We start from the raw sequence: 24124 nt of genomic DNA on the forward strand, positions 1-24124 counted from the left end.
CTGAATTTCAATTCCAGCGGTAGCATTAACAAGCGAGAGGGAAGTTACAATATTAGTGCAATGATGAATGGTTTCTAGCCACTTTCAAAATGTGACCCTCCAGAGGCATTTTGGCATGTTGTTGTTGTTGTGGGCCTTTGTTTCTGACTTTTGACCATGACCGTAATACCAACCTATCCTGGGATTTTCTTGGCAAGGTCTGTTGAGGGGAGGCTTGCCATGGCCTTCCCCTGAGGAGGCTGAGAGAGTGTGCCTTCACACATTTGAACGATACAAGCTACTGGCCTATGGTAAAAAACATATCTCTGTAACCTATGGCATTAAAAAGAAACACACACACAACCACAGGATAGAATAAAAAGTAATTTTATCCATAGGATTAATAATAGTATAAGAGAATACCATAATAGCAGAGCGGCACAACAACATGCCTAGCTCTGTCTTCTCTCTAGCGACAAATACCCCAAGGAAAAAAATGTGCGGAAATATTTTATACACTTTAAAAACTACCCTTCAAATGCTGTTTTTAAAAGAGCGCCTTGTTCTGTCTCAAAAGAACCAGCTGCTCAAAGACCTCGTCCGACAAGGAATGTCGTTTCACTGTCGCGCCACTGCACTCTGCACAAAAGAGGCGTTCCGCTGCGGCGCTGGAAGGCATGCCGGTGTTGTACTGGAGGAAGCTCTGCATGACCCGTGGAAAGGCATGGAGGGAGGACACTTCCCGGCTGGGGCACTTCAGGTAATCCCAGACTTCCTCATCGGCGCTGTCCACCGCTGACTTTTTGCCCCGGGGCCGGATGTTGAAGAAGTCGTCTTCCAGACTGTCACTGTCCTGGTCTTTCTCGGAAGACCTGTCATTTTCCTCACTAACTGTGCCCCTTATTTCGGCCTTCACCAAAGCTTCCATCATGTACCTAATAGAGAGGAGAAGGGAGATGGAAACTGAAGTTAGTACTTTTACACTGAGCTGGTTGAACCATCATAGTGGCGCATTGAGCGCTGGACTATGACTTTGGGAGGTAAGGCTCAAATCCTGTTCAGCCACTGAAACCCACTGGGTGACCTATTTTATTTTTTATTTCATATTATTTTATTTGGATCCCATTGTGGGAGAAAAATCCATGGATGCTCAAGTCCCATTAAATACAGTGGCATAGTAAAATGGTGCCCCTTATATAAAATGGCAAAAACAAGGGTTGCTTTTTGGAATGTATATATATATTAAAAATATTTTCACATATTTAAAAAATATTTTCTGTGGATGGTTGAATCAGTGGATAAAGAATCCGTGGATATGGAGGGCCGACTATATATTTTCTATTCTTTGATAAATAAAAAGTGCCTTCTTGGCAGTGCCATCACGGTTGTGGAATTCCCACCTCCTGCAGTCCCAACTGGAACCAACATTGGGATACTTTTGGTGTTGTTGTTGTGTGCCTTCAAGTCATTTCTGACTTATGACAACCTTAAAGTAAACCTATTATCATGGGTTTTTCTTGGCAAGTTTCTTCAGAGGGGGTTTGCGTTTGCCTCCCCAAGGCTGAGAACATGCAACTTGCCCAAGGTCATCCAGTGGGTTTATGTGGCTGAGCTGAAATTCAAACTCTGGTCTCAAGTGTCATAGTCCAAAATGCAAACCAGTACATGTCAAAACCTGGCTTTTTTTTATTAAAGCCTTTGGGGCCAAGTGGTCTTATCCAAGCCAGTCATGTGTTATGGTTGCACTATATTAAAACTGACCATAAATCAGAGTCAGCTTGAAGGCACATAAAAAGAACAACAAGAATGTTACCTCTTGGAAGAATGTATCCCTATCTTCTAGTGTTAGATGCCAAGCAACTGAGTTTTGGGGAAAGGGTCAAATGCATTCTTGGAGGCCTAGTCCATCAACTGTTTGGTCGTCTGGAGGGCACTGGAGCCTACAGTTCAAAGATATTAAATGTTCTGGATTTCCAGATGCTGGGACAAGTAACACGGGAGACTGTGGATCTCATGAACTGCTGCAAGATCCCATTTTGGGAGACAAGCAGGATATAAATTCAATAAACAAATAAATGCCAAGGTCATCTTGATGGGCCACCACGGGGGGGGGGGGGACCCTCAGAATGATGAATATAATGCACCTCCACACCTTGGTCTGAACCACCTGAAGGACTCCCCTTACTTTCTTACCTGTTGATCTGGGCAGTCTGAGCTGATTCCAACCAGTCCACTTTGAAACGAGGGTGTAAGCAGGCTGCCAGGAGAAGCTTCTTGTCCTCCCAAATACCTGCAAATCGTTTCCTTAGCGCTTCGCGGACACCCTTCAACAGGGGAAGACAGTACGTGTACCTGACAGGCTTGTTTTCCAGCCCCTGTAACTTGCGGTCCAAATTGTACAGAGTTGGCAACAGGTACCCCATGAACATGCCATTCTCTCGTTGCAGGATGTCAAGAGACTGGGCTAAGGGCCACATGATCTCAGTGTACTCCTGCACAATCAGACTCTCTGCAGGTGTGAACCTAGCCAAGGAGCACTGGTCCATTATGGCATCCACTTTTAGTGGCACAGTAGAGAGGAGTTCATTTAGTTGCTTAAGTGCATCAAAGGTGGAATTCCACCGGGTCTTGTTTGGTACCTTGAGACAGACGCCACACTGCTCCCGGATGTACTCCACCAACTGCTTTGATTGCTTCTGCTTGGACCACAGTTTGCTGCACTTCTCCATCAAGGAAGAAAAGTGTCTCCTGAAAGGACCAAGAAGGCTATTTTTAGAGGAGTCTGAAACCATGGTTTGTATGTCTTGTGTTGCCACTAGGTTGAGAGTGTGGCTGATGCATCTCTGGTGTGGTGGCAAACTAAAGTCTTTGGAGCCTGCTATTTCTTCCTCTGCCTTGTTACCCGTGTCCAACAACTCAGAGACTGGCAAGAATTTTACCTCAGAGTCTTCCTGGTTGTCATCCTCCTCCTCTTCCTCCTCCATCTCCGCTTCCTCTTCCTCCTCTTCTGCACTGGTTTCTGTAGCATCCTCTAGTTCTTTGGCCCTGAATACCCGGAATGCTTTCACAAAGTTGGAGCCATTGTCTGTGGTTGTGCATACAACTTTGTTGTGAATCCGGTACTGCATATGTACATCATGAAGAGCTTTTGCAAGGACGCTGTATGTAAGGTGCCCTTTTAGACGCTTGTATGACAAGGCCCCAAACTCCCGCTTCAGAGTAGTTGGGCTGATCCAGTGGGCTGTGACCCCTAAGAAGTTCCTCTTGCCGTCAGTCCAGCAGTCGGCAGTGGTTGCCACATGAGACACAACGCCCATCCGGCTTGCAAGGGTTTCCCTCATGCCAGCCGCCCTCTTCTCAATTCTGTCCCTTAGGGTGTTGGCGCACATGATGGTGAGGCCTTTTGGAAGGCCAAGGCGGACCAGCCCAATGAATGATGCTCTGTCCACAGTCTGAAGGGGCAGCGTCTCTTCCACGATGAAATCCATTATTTTCTTGTCAAGTATCCTCTGAGTGACTGTCTCCTTGCTGTATCCCCATCTGTCTGGGGCTGTCTGCTGCTCATGCTGTTTCGGCATTTTGAGAGCAGGGGGATCATCATCATGTCTCAGTTCTACAGAATAGCCCCGTCTCCTTGCCCTTTTTGTGCTTTCAATTATTTTAAGCTTCTCAGGATGCGCCCTCTAAGGAGGAGGAAGGGGAAAAAACAACCATTAATCCTGGGGGAGGGGGGGATGGAAAAGTCATTTTACGGCTCAAAACACAGACACTACTTCAAGGAACAAATTTCTCAGCACCAGCTCTATTTGTGGTGTCCCAGAGGAGCAAGGCCTTACCACAAGGCAGAGCTTTTTCAATTCTGGAGCTTTCTTCTGTTATAAATCCTCCACCCTTGTCTTTCAGATAGGAAAACATCATCACCATCACCATCATTTCTTATTATTTCTTTGATATATAAACATGGAGCCATTTAAAACGTCAAATAAAACACACACATTCTAAAACAATCCACATTTAAAATTCATAATTTAAAATTCATCTGGATAAGCCTGCTGAAAGAGACTGGTCTTCAATACTGATTTAAATTTGGACAGCGTATTCATCTATCAAATCTCTTCCAGCAGGTCGTCCCACAGTCTAGGAGCAGCTGAAGAAAAAGTCCTCTGGTTGACAGTTGCCAACCTAGTACTGGCTGATTGGGTAAATAAGCAAGTCTTTGGTTTGCATTATAGACATTTGTAATTTATTCTTTCAGATATCAGTAATTTGTTCTTTTGATTGTGTGATTTTATGTAGATTGTTAGCCACCTACAGCTTCTACAAATAAGTGTGTCCCAATAGCAATAATGTCAATAAAAACAGATACCAATCTGTTTCAATTAAAATTGAACCCTGACTGATTGATTGATTTTGCTATATTATGCATTTTTGCTACATTATACGTAGAATAATCTTATGGTCCTTTCCCCCGGCGCTTTAAAAAATAAAGATTCTTAATGATTTTACAGTTAAATGAAACCACAAACAATACATTTGGCATCCAGTACAATGAGGAGTACAATGCTTATGCTCCACAATAAGACAGTTAAAATCTCCCAATCACCATAAAGTCGACAACTGTGACAGAATCTCTCTCGAAAAAGCAACATATGACGAAGGAGGAGAGCCTACATGCCCTAAAGTCTCATCACTCAACCAGCTCACACTATGTCTTAAGAATTGTAGAATTTACAATAGTTTACCATTTTTTTCTGAATAAATTAGAATCTAATTGCTCAATTTAGGCGCGTTACAGACCGCTGGATTGCGGCAGTCTGCTGCCGCCGTCGGTTACTGCATCCGGGAACCGCAGCAGCCAAACGGCGTGGTTCCCAGACGCAGCAAAGAAGGAACATGAAAATCGCGCTCCTTCTTGCAGCCCGGAAGAGACGCCGCGAGGCGCTAGTCGTGCACTCGCAGTGTCACTTCTGCTGCGCGACGTGCGGATGCAGAGCGTCCGTTACGTCAAAATGGCAGCGGCCGTGTGGAACGGCCACCGCCATTTGTTACAGACTCAGTCCATGCTAGGGTTGGGGCGTCTGGAAGAGACGCCCCTTTCTAACCCTAGCACGGACTGAGTCCGTCCTAGGGTGCCCGTTTGTAACGGGCCTTAGATTGGCATTTTATACACTGAGGTAAAAGCTTATTTTTTTAAAGTTCAATTTGTTCACCTCCAGTCTTGCATGTGGTTCAATTTGCAGTTTAAAAATGAGAAATTAGACTTCTTCATCTTCAAATGTTATATTAATTTTGTAGGGTGTGCAAATAACAACCAAACATTTCTTAGGGGTGCAGTTGGGATCCACTGCCTTAAAGACACAAAACCCAACTTATCATAAAACTTAAACACAATCATCCCTAGTTTAGTAATTGGATGGTAGACCACCAAAGAATATCAGGTGCTATAGGCCATATTTCAGAGGAAGGAAATAGCCATCTCTGAGACTTACCTCCCTATGAAAAACCAATGAATAAGGGGTTGACATAGCAGGGAACTTGAAGGCACATATTGTCATGCCTTCTTCCCAGGATCCAGATTCAGACTCTGACACATATGCACAAGCAAGCTACCTTGAGTCTTGGACACATGCATACACATACATACATATTCATTGACACAACTAATACACTTGTACCATGTTGTGTAAAATTCAGAACAATCTTGGTTGCTCTTGATGTCCCTTGGCATTTTCTGTAGACCTGCACGAGCACCACTTACCTCCAAATGTTTCTTCAGATTTGATGAGGAGGTAATGGCTGCACTCACAGTCTTATAAGCTGGCAGGCAGTAATTGCATTGCACAACCAGGTTTTTCCCCCTCTGGCGGACATATGTAAAGGCTTTCTCAAAGCCAGACCAAGGTACTTTCCGCCGTGTGGCTGGAGCTGGGGACTTCTGCTCCATTTCACGCACAGAGTCATCCTGCAACTGCACCTCCACAACAACTGGCGATGCATCTGTTCTGTGTACTGCTGCTGGGAGCTTCGTCTCCAACTGACAGGCGCCTACCTGAGCCACAGCAGCACCACCTATGACAAGAAAGAAGAGTCTGTTTTCAAAATCAGAAAACATTTAAACATTTCAAATCATCACCTAAGATGAACAAAGATTTCCTCAGTTATCTGCACTCCAGAAACCATCTGATGGGAAGAGCCAAGTGTGGACAACTTCTAAAATGAATCTGCACAAATGGTAGGGCCGGCCCTATAGCAACAGAACCACTTTTAAAGAAAAAGAGATTCCACCTCAACATTAGGAAGAACTTCCTCACAGTAAGAGCTGTTGACAATGGAACATGCTCCATCAGAGAGTGGTGGAATCTACTTCTTTGGAGGTTTTTAAACAGGGCCATCTATCACGAGTATTTTGATTGTTTATTCCTGCACAACAAGGACTTGGACTGGATGGCCCTTGAGGTCTCTTTCCAACTCTATGATTCATTCACACCAGCAGCTGCGTCCAGACCAGCATTAAAGACAGCAATGCTGAGGATGCTCGTGTCATGCATAGATCTCTGTGAGAAGATTAAGACTCTCCAGGCACTAAAGTTGGCACACCAGAAAAAAAATAGGTAAAAGGCACTCCTACATGTTGCAGTGCAAGACATATCATCTAAAGCAGAGCTACTCAAACTATCTGATGTGGAGGATCGGTACTTTCCCCCTTCCACCCCCACCCCCGCCAATATGCCAGGGATGAGTATTGCTTAACTAGGTTTTAACTTTTGTACTTGTGGATTTTTAACAATGTGGCGAACCAAATGGGCCCATTGGTTTCAATTGTTTATTTCCTGGAAACTTACCAGGTCAAGGACTGGCACCAATCCAGACACAGCCACTCTGAGTAAAACTGCTATAAAGCAGGACACACAGACATCTTAGAAAAGGGATGGATAAATGTGAGGAGGGGATCCAGGAGCCAGTTTTAAACTGTTTAATCCACAGTGGGCTGCAATAGCTCTCCCAAAATGAAATTGGAAATTAACATCAGTATTGTAAAACTAGTTTGGGACAGACTAGGAGCAAAAGGAGGCCTTGGCCACATATTAAGGCTTCCAAGAGTGACATGTCTTTCCTTGTTATTGAATTTTGCAGATATGGGGATTGTAAAAAATGAAAAGGGGGGGGGGAGCTAATGGGGACCCCAAAGGGGACTGTACAAAAATGTGGAGGTCACACATGGCTCATAGGCCAGTTGACATCCCCACTCTTGCTCTAGAGTTGCAAGGATATCATGGCTCTGGAAAGGTCATTTAGATCAACCTCAAAACTTTATGAGTCTTTCTGCTCTCATCCTTCTAAAATGAACTCTCTCCTTACCCTCAGTGATGTGCTAGAGCTTTTAAGAAAAAAAAAGTTAATGATAAGACATATTCCATACCTATTTAAATATTGAGATTTATATCCCATTTCCCCACACAATTGTGCCTAAGGAAGGAAACAACAAAGAAAATAAAATACAAACTGACATAAACCCAGAGAAGTGAAACTGGCATCCTCCCTACTTTCTTATGGCAGACAAGCAAAGACTTTTCTATTCCGACAAGCATTTGATGAGTGATGATATAAGGCTCATCTTACACAATGCACTGGATGTTGCTAATTGCTGTGCTGGGGTATGTGTGTTAATAATACATGTTTTAACCTGGTTTTTATTTTTCTGATTGCTTAATTGTGGTTTAATTGTGATTTCTATTTTGTGGATTTTTAACAATGTCTTGTAATTGTTGTAAGCTGCTTTGAATCCAAATTGGAGAGGGTGGAAGCAGAATGGAAATGAACAACAACAACAAATTCAAAAAATTGCCCATCTTTGGCAATAAAAACACTGTAACAACAGCAACAAAGCCCACCACCCTGACAATGTTGACTCTTTCATAAGACTTCAAATATGAGAGTGGGAGATCTGAACAGAAGCTAATTTTATACTATTCTTCTTTTTCTATATCTCTGTGGATGAGGGGAGGGATAATAAAGGAAGAGAATATTGTTACTTTTGTTTGATGTTATGCTTTAAAATGTAATAAATACAGTACAGTATATATGCTTAAAAATACAAAACAAATCCTTGGCCTGAAGCAGCCGCCCTACTCAGGCTAGTTGTAGGGCTACTCCTGACATGTACACATAGCAGAGCCACCATTTAGAAGCTGGTAGACCTCTGGGTTCTTCTAATAAAGAAAAATCAAGGCAGATATAGCAATTCTGCCCACCCTAGATTGAACAAGTGGTGAGCGCAAGATACACTGCACCAAAGGGAGTGGGTACAATGAAAGAGTCCTTTTGCTGACTGGCTGATTTCCAAGGGGAAGCAGCCATTATGTTTCTTTTGCCATTTAAGTTACCTCCTCCCCCAAGAACAGCCTTGCTAGGTCAGGCCCAATATGCAAGACCAGACAGGAGAGACAGGGTCTTCTTGTGGGTGGTGATGCTGTAGAACTCCCTTTTGGTGGTGCTCTGCCCAACTCTTTCTCTTTATATCCTTAGACAAGGAGGGCCGCATAGTTCAGGAGGATTGGGCCAAAGGTCTGTCTAGGCCATTGCCCTCCTGCCCACAACATTCAGCCAGTACTGTGTGAAACAGAACTTCCCACTGTCCATTCTGAACCTGCTTTTCCAAAGGATGACGCTCACATTTGAATTCAGAACTTCAGGCCTACCCATCAAGATGGCCTCCTGCTCCTCTTCTGCCTCAGAGATGCAGATTTCCATTGTGTCTGACAGATCCTGCTTCAGTGTTGGGGAAGTAATAAATGCTTCCTCCACTAGTCCAGATCCCTGAAATACAAGGAGGCATTGTGATTAAAGAGACCAAAAAGCCCAGGGCTTATACCTTGTAGGCATGGGATGTGGCAACCCTACTGAAGCTAAGTCAAGCCAAGCCAGGTTTTGGGCTGGTGGAAGACTGTCTGAGAAGCCCTTGCATGCCCTTCTCTGAATTATATGATTGGAAGAAAGTATGTAGAGAGATTTTGTAGCACCTTTGAGACTAATTGGTAGAAAGAAGTTGGCAGCATGAGCTCATGCTGCCAACTCCTTTCTTTCTTTCAGTTAGTCTCAAAGATGCTACAAGATCTCTCTACATACTGATTCTACAGACTAACATGGCTATATCTTTAAATTCTACCATGATGGAAGAAAGCATGGCTAGAAATGCCATGAGTGGTAATCCAACACTCCAGGATGGCACCAAGTTGGGGGGAAATGCAAGAACCCTTGTTGTGTTATTATGTGTCTTAAAGTCACCCCTGACTTAAGGCAATCCTATCATAAGGTGGTTGGGGAGCTTTGGGAAGATTCATTCAGAGGAGTGTCAATGTAAGACTGAGAAAATCTGACTTGAGTGGAGGTTACACAGAAGGTTTCCAGGCCTGAGGAGGGATTCGAACCCCAGTCTCTCAGGTCCTAGCCCAATACTCAAACCACTACACCACAATGCCTCTCCAATGTACCATACATCTGATTAACTTGGGCTATGATTCAATGAAGTGTCCAGTCATTCTCTGTCACAATTAATTTGTTAAAAATGCTATGAAACTCCAGCAAACCCTCTCTACTGAGTCTGACCAAAGACACAGTTTGTGAGAATTATTTTTCTTTCTTATTTTCAACTGGAGCAACGGTGATTTGAACGTGTCCAAAGGAGGGCAACTAAAATGGTGAAGGGTCTGGAAACCATGCCCTATGAGGAATGCCTTAGGGAGCTGGGGATGTGTAGCCTGGAGAAGAGAAGGTTAAGAGGTGATATGTTAGCCCTGTTTAAATATTTGAAGGGATGTCATATTGAGGAGGGAGCTAGCTTGTTTTCTGCTGCTCCAGAGACTAAAACACGGAACAATGAATGCAAACTGCAGGAAAAGGGATTCCACCTCAACATTAGGAAGAACTTTCTGACAGTAAGAGCTGTTCAACAGTGGAGGATGCTCCCTCGATGTGGGGGACTCTCCTTCTTTGGAAGTTTTTAAGCAGAGGCTGGATGGCCATCTGTCTTGGGTACTTTGACTGTGTATTCCTATATGGCAGGAAGTTGGACAGGATAGCCCTTGGGGTCTCTTCCCATTCTAGGATTCTATGACAACTTAAATCATTATATCGTACTGGCTCTCCAAGATGCCTAGCGATGTAAAATTTCAAGAAATGTCAAAGTCATGGGGCTCCCCCTGAGAATTGTTGCAAAGCCAAAAGGAAGTATTCAAGAAAATTGAAAAATGTGTTATTTGCACCCTTTATTAACTGAAGAAGAGTCAGCATGGTGTAGTAGTCTGAGTGCTGGACTACAACCATGGAGACTAGGGTTCGCTTCCATGCTCAGCCATGAAAATCTACTGGGTGACCTTGGATGATATAGTCAACCTTACATATCCATGGATTTTGTATACAGGAATTCAAGCATCCACGGTACAAAAATAATTTTAAAATATATTAATTCCAAAAAGCAAACCTTCATTTTGCCATTTTATATAAGGGACACCATTTTACTATGCCATCATATTTAACAGGACTTGAGCATCCATAGATTTTGTTAACTCCAGCAGATACCAAGGGCCCACTGTAGACACATTTTGGAAAGAGATTACTGACTGCTTATTTTTTACTGTATGCTGCCTTGAGCGCAATGGAGGAAAACAAGGTACAAATGCAAAGTAGTCACATTTTGGAAGGAGGGCTGACTGTAATGAGGAATACCAATTCTACCTCCATATGTGATATTATGTCTAACAGCAAAGACTTGTATATCAGTTGCTGGGGAACCTGAACCAGAGGGTTCTGTTATACTTATGTGTGGGTTTTCCATAGGTTAACAATCTACACGGTTGACTTCCATATCCTTCACTCAAGCAACTGGGTGTCCTGTTTCTGTTTCAGGCCTTTGGTCAGATCCAGCAGGGCCCTCATAAACAATGGGTAATACATTGTAGTCAAGGCCTTTCCCACAGTCCCCAATCCAATGATCATTACACAGAGCCATTTTCCATTTGTTGACCCTCTCCCAGCTGCCCGTTCAGCAGGGCTGGCTGGTTCAAACCAGGTTAGCTTAAACCAAATGGCTTTTTAAAAAAACACTCCTGCTTTTCTTATTGTGTCTGTGTATTTAAGTCTGATTATTATTACTACTTTCCAACCCTCTTACTGGAAAATCAATGACTGTTTGAATTTAAAACATTTTCACTTTAACAGTTTATTAGTAGTTGCTCAGTGTTAGACCAGCATCTGGTGTCAGTTGCTTTGTTTTAATCAGTTTATTTTACAGTGAAAGAAATGCCTTTCAGAAATAAATCCTTCAGTCAACATAACTCCAAATAAATCAACTTAGACAGACTTAATAGGAATAGGAAACAGTAAAAAACTGGAAAGATGTAAAACATATTGCTGCATAACAACTTTGGGTTGTTAATGTTAGAAAAAATTAAAGCATAGTTGATCAAGTTTCATAATGCATAAAATAATGTTTCACAGTACTTATATAAGAAGCAGGATTTATTATTTTTTCATTAAAACATTAATATAAAAAACCTGGTTTAAACAAAGAAAGAAAGAAAAGTTTTAATTCAAAACATTGTTTTTCCCCAAGCCTGCCATTCAGCAACATCCCTACCTTTGGTTCCTGGTTCTCAGCCTCTTGCAGCCTCAAGAGAAAGCTTTCAGCCAAAGCCAAGGCCTGGGCACAGGTGGCAGGCCCACTTTTGCATACCCAGATCTGCATCTCCAGGGGCAGGATGGTCAAGAACTGCTCCAGGACCACTAAGTCCACAATCTGCTCCTTGGTGTGTCTCTCCGGCACCAGCCACTGGTGGCAAAGTTCCTGCAACTTACTCAGGACTGCCCGGGGCCCTTCGATCTCCTGGTAACAGAAGTGCCGGAAGTGCTGGCGCTTTATCTCCAAGCGGTCTGGGTCGGCCTCCTCTGGAATTTGCTCTTTCAACCTTTCGGAACCTTCCCAACTTTCACAGGCCTCTCGGATTTTCCCGCCAAGGTCCGGCAAAGTCTGTATTGCTATTGCACCTCCTCCTCTAGGCAACTGGCTGGCATCTTTCAACGACTGATAAGAAGTCTTAAATTCTTTCATGTCCTCGTTGGAGACAGGTTCAAACAACCGCGATGGGCGCCACACAGAGTAAGGAGACAGCACTGTGTTTGGGTCCTTTTCCTGCTGCCAAGATTCCTGCCGTGGCTGGAATCCCTCGTCCAGCTCCTGCTTGTTCTGTGACAGAGCTGCTCCAGACAGGAACACATGAGAGTCTCTTTTTCTTTGGTTCATTCTTGGCCCCGATCGTAGGAAGCCACATTCTGCCATATTTGTTGTCGACTGTATTACTGGAGCTGGAAAACCAATTCAGTGGAAAAAGTCAGCTGGAAAAAACCTGAGTATTGACAATTGTAATGTGATACCTACAAAACCCTGCAGTTTGCCCAGTTGTTCTGACTTTTTTAAAACCCTAAATAACAAAAGGACTGGATTACCTTAGAATCTTTTGCTTTAATAGGAACCTTTAAAATTAGCTTTGATTACACTGTATTGCTTGGTATTCCTTTATATATCCCCGTGATGCGAGACCTCCTCTCTATGCCTTAAGGTTATGTTTTACCTCTTATGTATTAGAAGGCCCCTTGTCAATGACACTACCCAGCATCCACCCTTTATACACTCTCTCTAAATGTATAAGGGCTAGGGTCCTAAGTGTCTTCCTCCTATTAATTCAATATATTAGATAGGGTGTTTTTATGTGCCTATATGGTTTAGAAATTCACAGGCAGAGGCTTCTGTTGTAACAAATAAACACTGACTTGACTGAATAACATTTAGCAAGAATCTAACTTAGGTAGAATAGTTCCTTACAAAAATATTACAGTTGCAGACATTTCACAGTTTCCTCTTTACATTCTCCAATATACTGTCTCTCCCATTCAGTATCCTTCTCTCAACTCAAGTCCCTTCAACTCCTTTCAACTCTCTTCGCCTCTCTTAAACTCCCCCTCAACTGCTTTGTCCTGAACTCTCTTGAGCAGAACTTTCTTGAGCTGAATTCAACTCAACTGAACCCAACTCAACTTAACTTTGACTTCCCAGTCACTCACTCCTCCCTTTTATATCTACACCTTCCCCAACAGCCTTTCCTTGGAACCAAACTCCAGTGGACACCAAGGGCCCAGTGTAAGAGAATGACAGAGTTAGAAGGAACCGAAAGAACCAACTGGTCCAACCACCTTCCACAGTCAATGTATTCCCATGAACTGGCCATCCAACTTCTGCTTAAATAATTTTAATTTGTTTTATTTATATACCGCTATTCCAAAGATCATAGCGGTAAACAGCAAATAAGCTAATTAGCAAGTAAGCTAATTTGCCCCCAACAGTCTGGGTACTCATTTTAGTGACCTCGGAAGGATGCAAGCCTGAGTCGAGCTTGGGCCCTTTTGCTGGTCTTGAACTCGCAACCTTGTGGTTTCGAGTGAATGGCTGCAGTACAGGCATTTAACCACTGCGCCACCAGGGCTCCTTAAAGACTTCTAGAGAAGAGCAGTTCAACACTGTTCCTAATACAGTAGGACTTTGTTATCTGCTGGGGTTTGGTTCCAAGATCAACTACAGATAACAAAATCCGTGGATGCTCAAGTCCCATTAAATATAATGGCATAGCAAAATGGTGTTCTTTATTATCAAATGGTAACGTCCAAGGTTTGCTTTTTGGAATTTATACTTTTTTGGAATATTTTCAAGCCGTGGATGCTTGAATAAAAAAATACATGGATAAGGAGGGCCAACTGTATCTAGGTGGAATCCCTTGTAATTTTAATTGTTTTTAAAACTGCATGGGAGTTTTTTTTATTGATTTCCTTCAGTGAGCCACCTTGAGTTCCATTTCAGGAGAAGGACCAGCATATGAAATAAATAAATAAATAAATAAATAATATTTAATCCATTGGTTCTTGCCCTGGCTCTGGAGCAGCAGCAGCAGCAAACAAGCTCATTTTCTGCATGACATCCCTTCAGGTATTTAAACATGGCTAGAATATCACCTCTCAAGTTTTCTCCAAGCTAAACATGCCCAGCTCACTGGGTGACCTTTGGCCAGTCACGCTCTGTCTCTCTCAGACCGATCAATTTCACACAATACTGGGTAGCTTAAAGTGGGGGAGAGGACAGCCATGTACGCTGTCTTGAGCACAATGGAGGAAAATAAGGTGCAAATGTAAAGTAATGAAATTTGGGAAAGAAATCATTGGCTAGGTTATTTTTGACAATTAAGCCTGATGGAGGGACAACAAGATGCAAATGCAAAGTAGTCACATTTTGGAAAGAAATTATTGGCTGACTAGAGCATCAACGATTTAGTTATCCACAAGGGGTCCTGGAACCAAACCCCAGCAGACACCAAGAGCCCAGTGTAGTTACATTTTGTAAAGCAATTATTGGCTGTTTATTTTTTACAGTATGCTGCCCTTGAGTGCAATGGAGGGAAAACAAGGTGCAAATAAGTAGTTACATTTTGGAAATAAATAATTCACTAGTTATTTTTGGCAGTGCACTACCTTGAGCTTGATGGAGGAAAGAAGAAGAGATGTAAAGTAGCCACATTTTGGAAAACCAGCATGAAAGGCAGACGCTGCTAGCATGACCTTTCATAGACTTGAGCCTACTTCCTCAGATGCATGTTTTGGAAAGAAATTATTGACTGGCTTTTTCTTTTTACTGTGTGATGCCTTTGGAAATGTATTTCCCAAAATCTGATCACTCTGCATTTGTTCCTTGTTCTCTTTCCATCGGCACATTGCAAAGTGCTCAAGTTTTGGAAAGAAATGATTGAATGGGTAATTTTTTTGACTGGACGACGACTTTGGAAATATATTTCCAAAATTTGATTACCGTATGTACTTGACGATAGGTTAACCTCATGTATAAGTCAAGGGGAGATTTTGGGGGCCAGAATTATGGATTTTGATATGACCCATGGATAAGTCGGGGGTAAAACTTAGGGGCAAGTAACAAAGAATATAAAGTATGAAGCAAAGAAAAGCAATCCAAAACAATTCCAGCAGATATAACCATTTGTGCTCATGCTAAAGGCTGGATGGATGAGATGGTGGGTCCAGGACTGATTACATTCTTGCTTTTCACCAGGGGATGATCCCCCTTTTTAATATAAATCCTAAATCACAGTACTTACATTGACCTGTGGGTAAGTCAAATGGATAAGTTTTTGGGGCCATTTTTAAACTAACATTTCTAGACTTATACATGAGTATATACAGTACTTTGCACTTGTGCCTGGTTCTCCCTCCAGTGAGCTCACTGCAAAGCAATCAAATTTAGGAAATAAATTATTCAGTGGTTATTATTTATTTATTTATTTTACTGTACAATGTCTTTGGACATTTATTTCCCCAAATTTGATTACTTTGCATTTCCACTTCGTTCTCCCTCCATTGAATTCAATGAAAATTTTGGAAGTAAATTATCGACTGGTTAGACAAACTGAGCAACCTTATTAACACATCCTAAGGGGCCCGGGTTTATTTTGTCTGGGTTTGAGTAATAAATAAATAAACTGAGTGAATAAACCAGGCACATCCACTCAGAAAGATGTTTAATATATACTTTTATTCCTGTTTCTCAGGTAGGTATAATAAGCACATAGCTAGGTACCTCCTTAACAGGGAGAAACCTACCCAGGTCTCCTCAAGAAGTAAAAGCCAGAGAATTGTGCAAAGATGAAACTCTGGCTTTTGGCTACAAGAGGAGTTGAGACCCCTCTCTAAGCCACTCATTAAACCCCCTTCCCATTTAAATGCATTAAAGATATAAACATTAAATATATATTTATGATCCTCCACCACTTCTTTCCCCTTCTAATAATAATAATATTAAGAAGAAATGTATTTCCAAAATTTTATTACTTTGCCTTTGGGTCTCGTTCCCTTCAGTCAAACTCAATGCAAAGCAGTCAAATCTTGGAAATAAATGACTGGCTGGTTAGAAAAATTTAACACCTGCCCCAGTTATACTTAAATACATTTAAACATATTAAAGATATAAAAATCAAATATCTATGCCCCTTTACAACTTCCTTCTCCTTCTAATAATAATATTAAGAAGAAGAAACATACCGTATATACCCGACTATAAATCGACCTCATGTATAAGTTGAGGGAAGATTTTGGGCCCAGAATGATGGATTTTGATATGACCTGTGGATAAGTCGGAGGTAAAACCTAGGGGCAGGTAATAAAGGATGTAAATGACAAAGCAAAGGAAAATAATACCAACAAACTTACACAATCCCAGCAGGCATAAAAGTGTTTGTGCTCATACTACTAAAGGCTGGATGGATGAGAGAGTAGAAGGGGTCAGTGCTTCCAGGGCAGATCAAACTCTTGTCTTTCGTCAGGGGATGGTTTTAAATGTATATATGATTTAAAGTACAGTTGAGTCAGGTTTTTGTGGTTAATTTTAAACCTAAATTTCTAGACTTGAATATATACAGTATTTCCAAAATTTGATTATTTGTATTTGTATCTCATTCTCCCTTCATCGAGCTCAATAGAAAGCAACTCAGGTCCAAAACGCACTGCAGAAATCATTCAGTTTGAGACCGCTTTAACTGCCCTGGCTCAATGCTAGGGGATTCTGGGAATTGTAGTTTTGTGAGACATCCAGCCTTCTCTGTCAGAGAGCTCTGGTGCCACAATAAACTAGAGTTCCCAGGTTTCCCTCACACTGAGCCAGGGCAGTCAAAGCAGTCTCAAACGGGATTATTTGGACCCCAATTTTGGAAATAAATTACTGAGTGGCAAGACCAACTTAACACCCCAGTTGTACTTAAAGACATTTAAAGATATAAAAATCAAACATCTGTGCACCTCCAACATTTCCTTCCCCTTCCCTTAATAATAAATGGGTTTCCAAAATTTGATGACATTGCATTTGCAAATAACCACCTGCTGCCTGGGCAGACAAACCTAACTCCCCCGGGAATACTTACATATATTTCAGAGTCATTAAAGATATAAACATTAAATAATATGTGAGCCTCCACCGCTTCCCTCCCCTTCCAATAATAATAGTAATAATAATAATAATAATAGTAATACATATATTTCCTTTGCCTTTCCCCTCCATGGAGCTCAATGCAAAGCCACCCAATTTTGGAAATGATGTACTGAGTGGTCAGTAGTTCCAACTGGAGTCCCTCCTCATTACATCTGAATATGTCTGAGTCTATCGGGATGTATAGCTGTCTCTGCCCCTCCTCCCCTTATGATGATGATCATGATGATCATGATATTAATATCAATGCTACTATCCAGTGCCTCCTCCTCACTCCTTTCGCTGCTGCTTCTGCTGCTGCTCCTTCTCTGCATGCTCTCCTTCCTAAGAGTCCCGCGGAGGAGCCTCCATTGCGCCAACGATGGAGACACATACAAAGGACACTTTCGCACCCGGGAGAAATACGGCAACGGACCGGAAGCAGGAGGAGGCGGAGGAGGAAGGATGGGACACCCACTTCCGGTCCCACAGCCCCACACACACGCGCAGGGGCCGCTCTAGGCGCAAGAGCTCTGTGGCCTCAGCCCCTAGGAGGAAAGAAATTGGCGCAGGCGCAGATCGGTTCTCCCGAGAAGGAGGGGCTTCTGCCACAGAACGTTGGGTGTTTGGACTTCAACTCCCAGAAGCCCTAGCCATTTCGGCCAATGCACAGGAATTCTGGGAGTTGGAGTCCAAAACATTTAGAGGCTCAAAGTTTGGAAACCAGTGGTTTGATCGTTGTTGGACTATGACTCTGGAGAGCCCTGCTTGGCCATGCAAACCCACTGGGTGGCCTTGGGCAAGAAGTCACACTCTCTCAGCCTCAGAGGATGGCAATGGCAAACCCCCTCTGAACAAATCTTGCAAAAAACAAACAAAAACAACCATGATAGGGTCTCCATTAAGTCAGAAAACAATGGAAGGCCCACAACAACTTAGGTCCAAAACACACTGCAGAAATAATCCAGTTTGGCACCATTTTAACTGCTATGGCTCCGTGCTATGGAATTCTGGGAACTGTAGTTTGCTGTGGCAATACAACTATCTGACAGAGAGGTCTAAATGTCTCACAAAACTACAGTTCCCAGAATAATTCTCTAGCATTGAGCCGGGGCAGTTAAAATGGTCTCAAACTGGATTATTTCTGCAGTGTGTTTGGGACCAAAGACATCTCTAATTAATCTTATTACTCTTATGGGTTGTGGGTTGTAATAAAGGCTTGACTGACTGACACATACATCACCATCATATCGCACAAAGGCATTGTATATTCTGATATTTTTATTATTTGGGCCCATGGTACTTTGCGCAGGCAAACTGATCTTATCATCTAAAAATGGCGGATTGTGGGGAAGAACTGAGGAAGAACAAACCAGAGTTGTTTTGTGAGTTTTACAGACTATGTGGTCATGTTCTAGAAGAGTTTATTCCTGATGTTTTGCCTGCATTTGCGGCTGGCATCTTTCTCCGAAGATGCCAGCCACAGATGCCGGCGAAACGTCAGGAATAAACTCTTCTAGAACATGGCCACATAGTCTGTAAAACCCACAAAAAACCCCTATGGATGCCGGTCATGAAAGCCTTCGACATGACAACAAACCAGAGTGTTTCGGTAAGACTCCGTAAAATCATGGTTTGACTCTTCACCCTGCGACGGAAACCCAGTCTGTGACTTGGTTAAAAGTCACCCTCTCTCACCCTCAGAGGAAGACAAAGGCAACCACCACCACCCCAAACAAATCTTGCCAAGAAAAACCAAGGAGAGGGTTGTCATACGGTGGAGTCAAAGGCACAGAATGACAACAAAACCCAGAGAAAAGATTATTGAGACGCAAGGTGATAGGGAGGCATATGAGAGAAACTTGCAGGACAATGGGGAACCACAATACAGTTGGCCCTCCACATTTGTGTTTTTGACTTTTGCAGATTTGATTATTTGCTGTTTTGATTAATATGTCATCTCTAGTAATTTCTAGATCCTTCTGCACAATTCTGCCAAACATTGATCATAGAGTTGTGCTAGAGAACATAGAAAGTCCTAGAGAAAATGCTTCTCTAGGCATTTGCAGGTCCTCCAGTGTGATTCTATGATCAACCTCTGGCAAATGTTGACTATAGAGTTGCACTGGAGGACCTGGAGATTCCTAGAGAAGTGTTCTCTCAGACAAAAAGAAGTTTTTAAAATTTGCAGTAATGGTCTGTTGGCGTAAAATGGTATCTTAAGACTTTATAATGATTTTACATTTTTAATTACGCATTTTTGAGGAGTAAACTTTGTAACTGGATTCTCAATTAATATCATTTACTTTTATAATCTGATGCTAATGTTATTTTATTGGTTGTATATGTATGTCTGATGATTGATGTTTATCTGATGTCTGATCTGGTGATTGTTAATAAATAATAATAATAATAGCATTTTCTTCCACATTCACAAAGATCCTTCACACCTAACCCTAGAGAATGTGGAGGGACCACTGTACTTCTCAATACTGAACAGAGAAGAACTTCTTGGCAGCACAGATGGCAGGTGGCTCTCATGTCACTAAGATCGTGGATCCATGTTTTATTCCTGCCCTTAAAGGAGCTGCCCAAGGTGCTATTCCTATTTTTGGTGTAAAGTCCAGCACTTTGGAGAACTCCATTACAACTTAGAATAAAACCCGTTTCTCCGCCCCAGTGAAGTAGAAGCCACCAGCCATCACTGGATGGCAATATAGTCCAACTCACATACCCATGGCAGATATGCTTTTGGATTTACTGCAGATAGCAAACACTATCAGCACTGCAGAAATAACCCAGTTTGACATCGTTTTAACTGCCATGGCTCAATGCTATGGAATTCAGGGCTTGTAGTCTTGTGAGACATTAGCTTTCTCTGTCAGAGAGCTCTGTTGCCACAATAAACTACAAAATCCCAGGAGGAGAAATGTCAAAGAACCACCTCCGCCACTATTCTCCCACCCCATTCAAAAAGGCTAGAAGTAGCATCATGGGTGAGAGAGTAGAGGGGGTCTGTGCTTCTTTTTAGGTTCTTCCGGAATGGACTAAGCTCTCACTTTTTGATATTTTACTCATAAAAGGAGATGATTCCTTTTTTTTTTTTTTTTGGTAAGAGTTAAGGTACAGTACTTGCACTGACCCACTGATAAGCCAACCCAGTTTTTTTCAGGTTGATTTTTGACTAAAATTTCTAGATTATAGATACAGTCAGCCCTCTATGGATTGTTTATCCACAGATTCAACCATCCACAGCTGGAAAATATCCCCAAAAACATAAATTCCAGAAAGCAAAGCTTGCTTTTGCTATTTTATATAAGGGACACCATCTTATTACGTCATTGTATTTAACGGGACTTGAGCATCCACAGATTTTGGTATCCACAGAGGGTTCTGGAACCAAGTGCCAGTGGATACCAAGGGCCCAGTGGGAACCAAGGGGGTTCAACTGGATGGTCCTTGTGGCCTCTTCCAATTCTATGATTCCATATGTATTATTTTTGTGCTGTAGGAACCTATCATTTCACTGTTACTTCTTCGTTTGGTACCAAATTTTCTGTTAAAGTACCAACGCCCAGAAATACATGAACTTTGTTAACTGAGGTATACCTATATAGTTATTTTCTATGTGTGGGGATTTTTAAAATCCATATCTATTTACTTGCTTTTTTTTTACAGTGAATCTTGGTTTGTGTAGTAGCTCCAACACCAGAGGAATGACTGGAATGGAATGTCCACAACTTGTCGTTTAATAAGCACATCACAAAACCTAAGTTGCATTCACTTTTCTGTCAAACCGAGTGAGTCATAAGACTTCAAGAGATAAACCAATGTGCCTTACAAAGGAGGAGGAGGCGGCAATATTAAATATATTCCAAATGTATAACAAACCAGACATGCTCGTTACAGTTACTGGTCAATAGCACACCCAAGAGGACAGAGACAGAGAATACATGGAAAGCGACAGGTAGAAAAAATGTCAGTTTTCATGAGAGGGGAAAAAATAATTTAAAATCTACTACTAATCCACACACACGACCCTTTAAGCTCAGAGCATTTTGGTATGGGGAATCAAAAAGAAATAAATGTATAGAATAGCTATATTAAAAATATGGCAGATTCTGAAATTCCCCACATGGCCGCAATAGAATAGTTAATGTTTGTTGTGCTCAACAACACAGAAGGATCTGAAGCATGGGGGGAAAGAATCAAACTGGGTGGAGACATTGGATAGATCTTCCAAATGCTTATTTCAGGGTCAGAATTCTCTATCCTTCTTCTATTGTGTTATTAAGGTGGGATACAGCCCGCCCAAAAAGGGCGGTCTGCCCACGCCTTGTTTTGCTGCGCGAGGGAGCCGCAGTGGCCAAACTGCGTGGCTCCCTCACGCAGCAAAAAGAACCCGCAAAATGCGGGTTCTTTCTGTGGCGCTATAAGGATGTCACAGTGCACCAATGGCATACTCATGACGTCCTTATGGGGGCGTGACGTGCGGACGCTAAGCATCCGTCGCGTCAAAATGGCGGCGCCCGTGTATATAGGGCGCCGCCATTTTGATGCCCTCGTCACGTGCTAAAAGTGAGGCACGTATGGGTGGTGCGCCCTCGGTCAACCCCTAGCACGTGACGGGGCGCCGCAAAGGCCCGTCTAGATCAGGCCTTGAACACAGAAACACCAAATGAAATTCTCTAGTGAGCAGTATGGCAAAGGCTATCAAGGAATACTTGGTTTGTTCAAGGGTTGTCGAGGTTCTACCTTCAAATGGGAATATGTTTCCCAAACATGAGTATCAGTGCCTTCATCCTCACCTTGATGTATTGGCCCAGAGAAAAGGTGCAAAATTCCAATCCAGTTTCTTTTCTCTGCATGCAGGCAGTACACAGTTCTACATTCCAGCCAAAGCTTTTCCTCCATAACACTTCAAGAATTCACCCCTTTATGTGTGAATATTTGCTAAAGGAAAGGGCCCTGAGGAAAGATCCAAGACTGTGGTTTTCAACACTCTAAAATTGAAAGCAGAGCTTGGAAAAGTCACTTTTTTGACCAGGAAATATATTGGAGGGTAACCAAATTGGCCAGGCAGCAAAATACTTCAAAATCCAAATTCCACAAAACAGTGATACAAGTTGAGTCTCTTTTACCTCAAATGCTTGGGAGCAGAGGTGTTTCAGAATTTAGATTTTTTATTTTTTAAGATCTGAGTATACATAATCCGAGATATCTTGGAGATGGGACCCAAGTCTAAACACAAAATTCATTTATGCTTCATAATAATTTTGTGCATGAAACAAAGTTTGTGTACACTGAACCATTAGAAAGCAAAAGTGTCACTGTCTCAGCCACCCATAAAAAAAGTTTTCGTTTTTGGAATATTTTGGATTTTCAAATTCTGAACAAGGGAGACTTGACCTGTACCTCCCTCTCCCCCCTAACTAAACATCACAATATACATCATGTATGCTTCTGAAGCTCCACTCGCTTCTTCACCAAGCAAACGATGTTAAAACTCCATTAATGGCAAGTAAAATAACTTCTCTTTATGCTGCTGATAGAGTTTCAATTTGTCTTCAGTCTCCACATGGTTAAGAAAGGAGTGACCTTTGCCTGCATTGAGATTCCTCCAGGCCAGTTTAACTACAACAGAAACAATATGTGATATGAAACATAGGCTTGTGGCTCTAACATAAACATTTTTCTTCTCCTCTATGATTTTTTAAAAATATATTTTGCTTGATGAAGACAGTGGAGCTCCAAAAGCTTGCATAATGCATTTTACACTTTTTGCTCTCCTCATAAAGGTATTGCTGTTTTGCAGATTTTGGATTTTTTTTACTATAACTCCCCAAATCTCCCAACCAGAATAGCCACTTTCAAGCTGTGATCAAAAGGAAGGTACTTCCACTGGTCTACATTTTTTAAAATAGCACTTTCCTCCACAACATTTCTACTATTGTAAGCACATTTATGTGGTTCCAGTTCATAGACAAATTTCTGAAAAACTGAAGATCAATTTATCCAAATAATTAATGCAGAACTGAAGACCAGAGACTGGTCATTTTAAAATCGAGGCCCAAATCAAACGTGAGAGCTTGCCTCTTTCAGTGTGGTCTTGCACCCATACTTATAAAGCAAAAGTTGTCTTGGAGGGAGGTGTCCAACTTTAAAAATGAAAATAGGAGATGGTTCTTACTTTTTGTGCAACTGGGCACCCTACCTAGGATTGCCATAAGCCAGGACCTCCAAACTGGGACAAATGTAGGACAACCTTTTCAAATGTAGGACACATTTTTATTAAAATGGAGGACACACGAAAAAATTTGATGATTTTTAAAAAATGTTAATCTAAATGCATGTTTCTAAGGCATGATCAAAATGGAGGACATTTTGGCATTATTCCTAGACAGATGGCAGAAATGGACTTCCCTTTCTGGCCATATTTATATATTTAATAATAAAAATAATGAAAAAATAAATAAAAACAAGACAGGGGTGTATATATTTAATAATAAAAATAATGAAAAAAGCAATAATAAAAATTAATAAAATAAAAACAAGAAATAATTAAAATTAATGAAATAAAATATAAAACAAGCAATAATAAAATTAATAAAATAAAATAAAATAAGTATTTTATATTTTTAAAAATTAATTAAAAAACCCAAAAAACCCAAGGCAGATCTAATGGCCACTGACTCACCTTTCCTCCTTCTGCTCCCCCCTCCGCCTCCTCCTCTTTAGGCTCACGCGTGCGCGTGCATGTGCAGGGAAGCGGGGCAGGTGCGCACACTGCCGCTGGCCCCTGCTGAGGCCTGGGCAGCGCGCGCTGAGGAGCCCATCCCCTTTGGCCAGTTGGCCAATGGCTGGCTGGCCAAAGCAGGGGACGAGCTCCTGCTTTAGAGCCCCCCACGCGCGCGGGCGGGAAAGCCCTGGTGCTGGAGGCGCGGCGGTGGTGCCGGCGGCGCTGCTGCCGCCATGAAGGAGGAGGAAGGTGGAGCCAGAGGAGGAGGTGGGCTGGTGCTGCCCACCACTTCAGGAAGAGAAGGAGGAGGTAGGTTGGCGCCGTGGCCAGACGCATTAGCG

At 42.2% G+C, this 24124-nt stretch overlaps 1 protein-coding gene across 3 annotated transcripts; it reads right to left on the bottom strand.

The window, feature by feature from the left end:
- Positions 1-356: 356 nt before the first annotated feature.
- LOC149320802 (uncharacterized) lies at positions 357-17461 on the bottom strand. Of its 3 annotated transcripts, XM_089503081.1 has the most exons (7): positions 17340-17426; positions 16126-16230; positions 11615-12339; positions 8679-8796; positions 5738-6048; positions 2173-3662; positions 357-914 (listed from the first exon to the last, which is right to left on the bottom strand). In XM_089503081.1, the coding sequence occupies exons 3-7, from the start codon at positions 12311-12313 to the stop codon at positions 527-529; spliced, it is 3006 nt and encodes a 1001-aa protein (XP_089359207.1). In that variant the 5' UTR covers positions 12314-12339; positions 16126-16230; positions 17340-17426; the 3' UTR covers positions 357-526. The 3 variants fall into 3 exon arrangements, with proteins under 3 accessions (XP_089359207.1, XP_089359203.1, XP_089359212.1); XM_089503077.1 differs by lacking the exon at positions 16126-16230 and having other exon boundaries at positions 17340-17461; XM_089503086.1 differs by lacking the exon at positions 17340-17426 and having other exon boundaries at positions 16126-16493.
- Between the last annotated feature and the right edge of the window lie 6663 nt (positions 17462-24124).

This window comes from Sceloporus occidentalis, unplaced genomic scaffold, assembly GCF_023333645.1.
Source record: "Sceloporus occidentalis isolate IW3139 unplaced genomic scaffold, rSceOcc1.0.p SCAF_1, whole genome shotgun sequence".
Taxonomy (NCBI): Eukaryota; Metazoa; Chordata; class Lepidosauria; order Squamata; family Phrynosomatidae; genus Sceloporus; species Sceloporus occidentalis.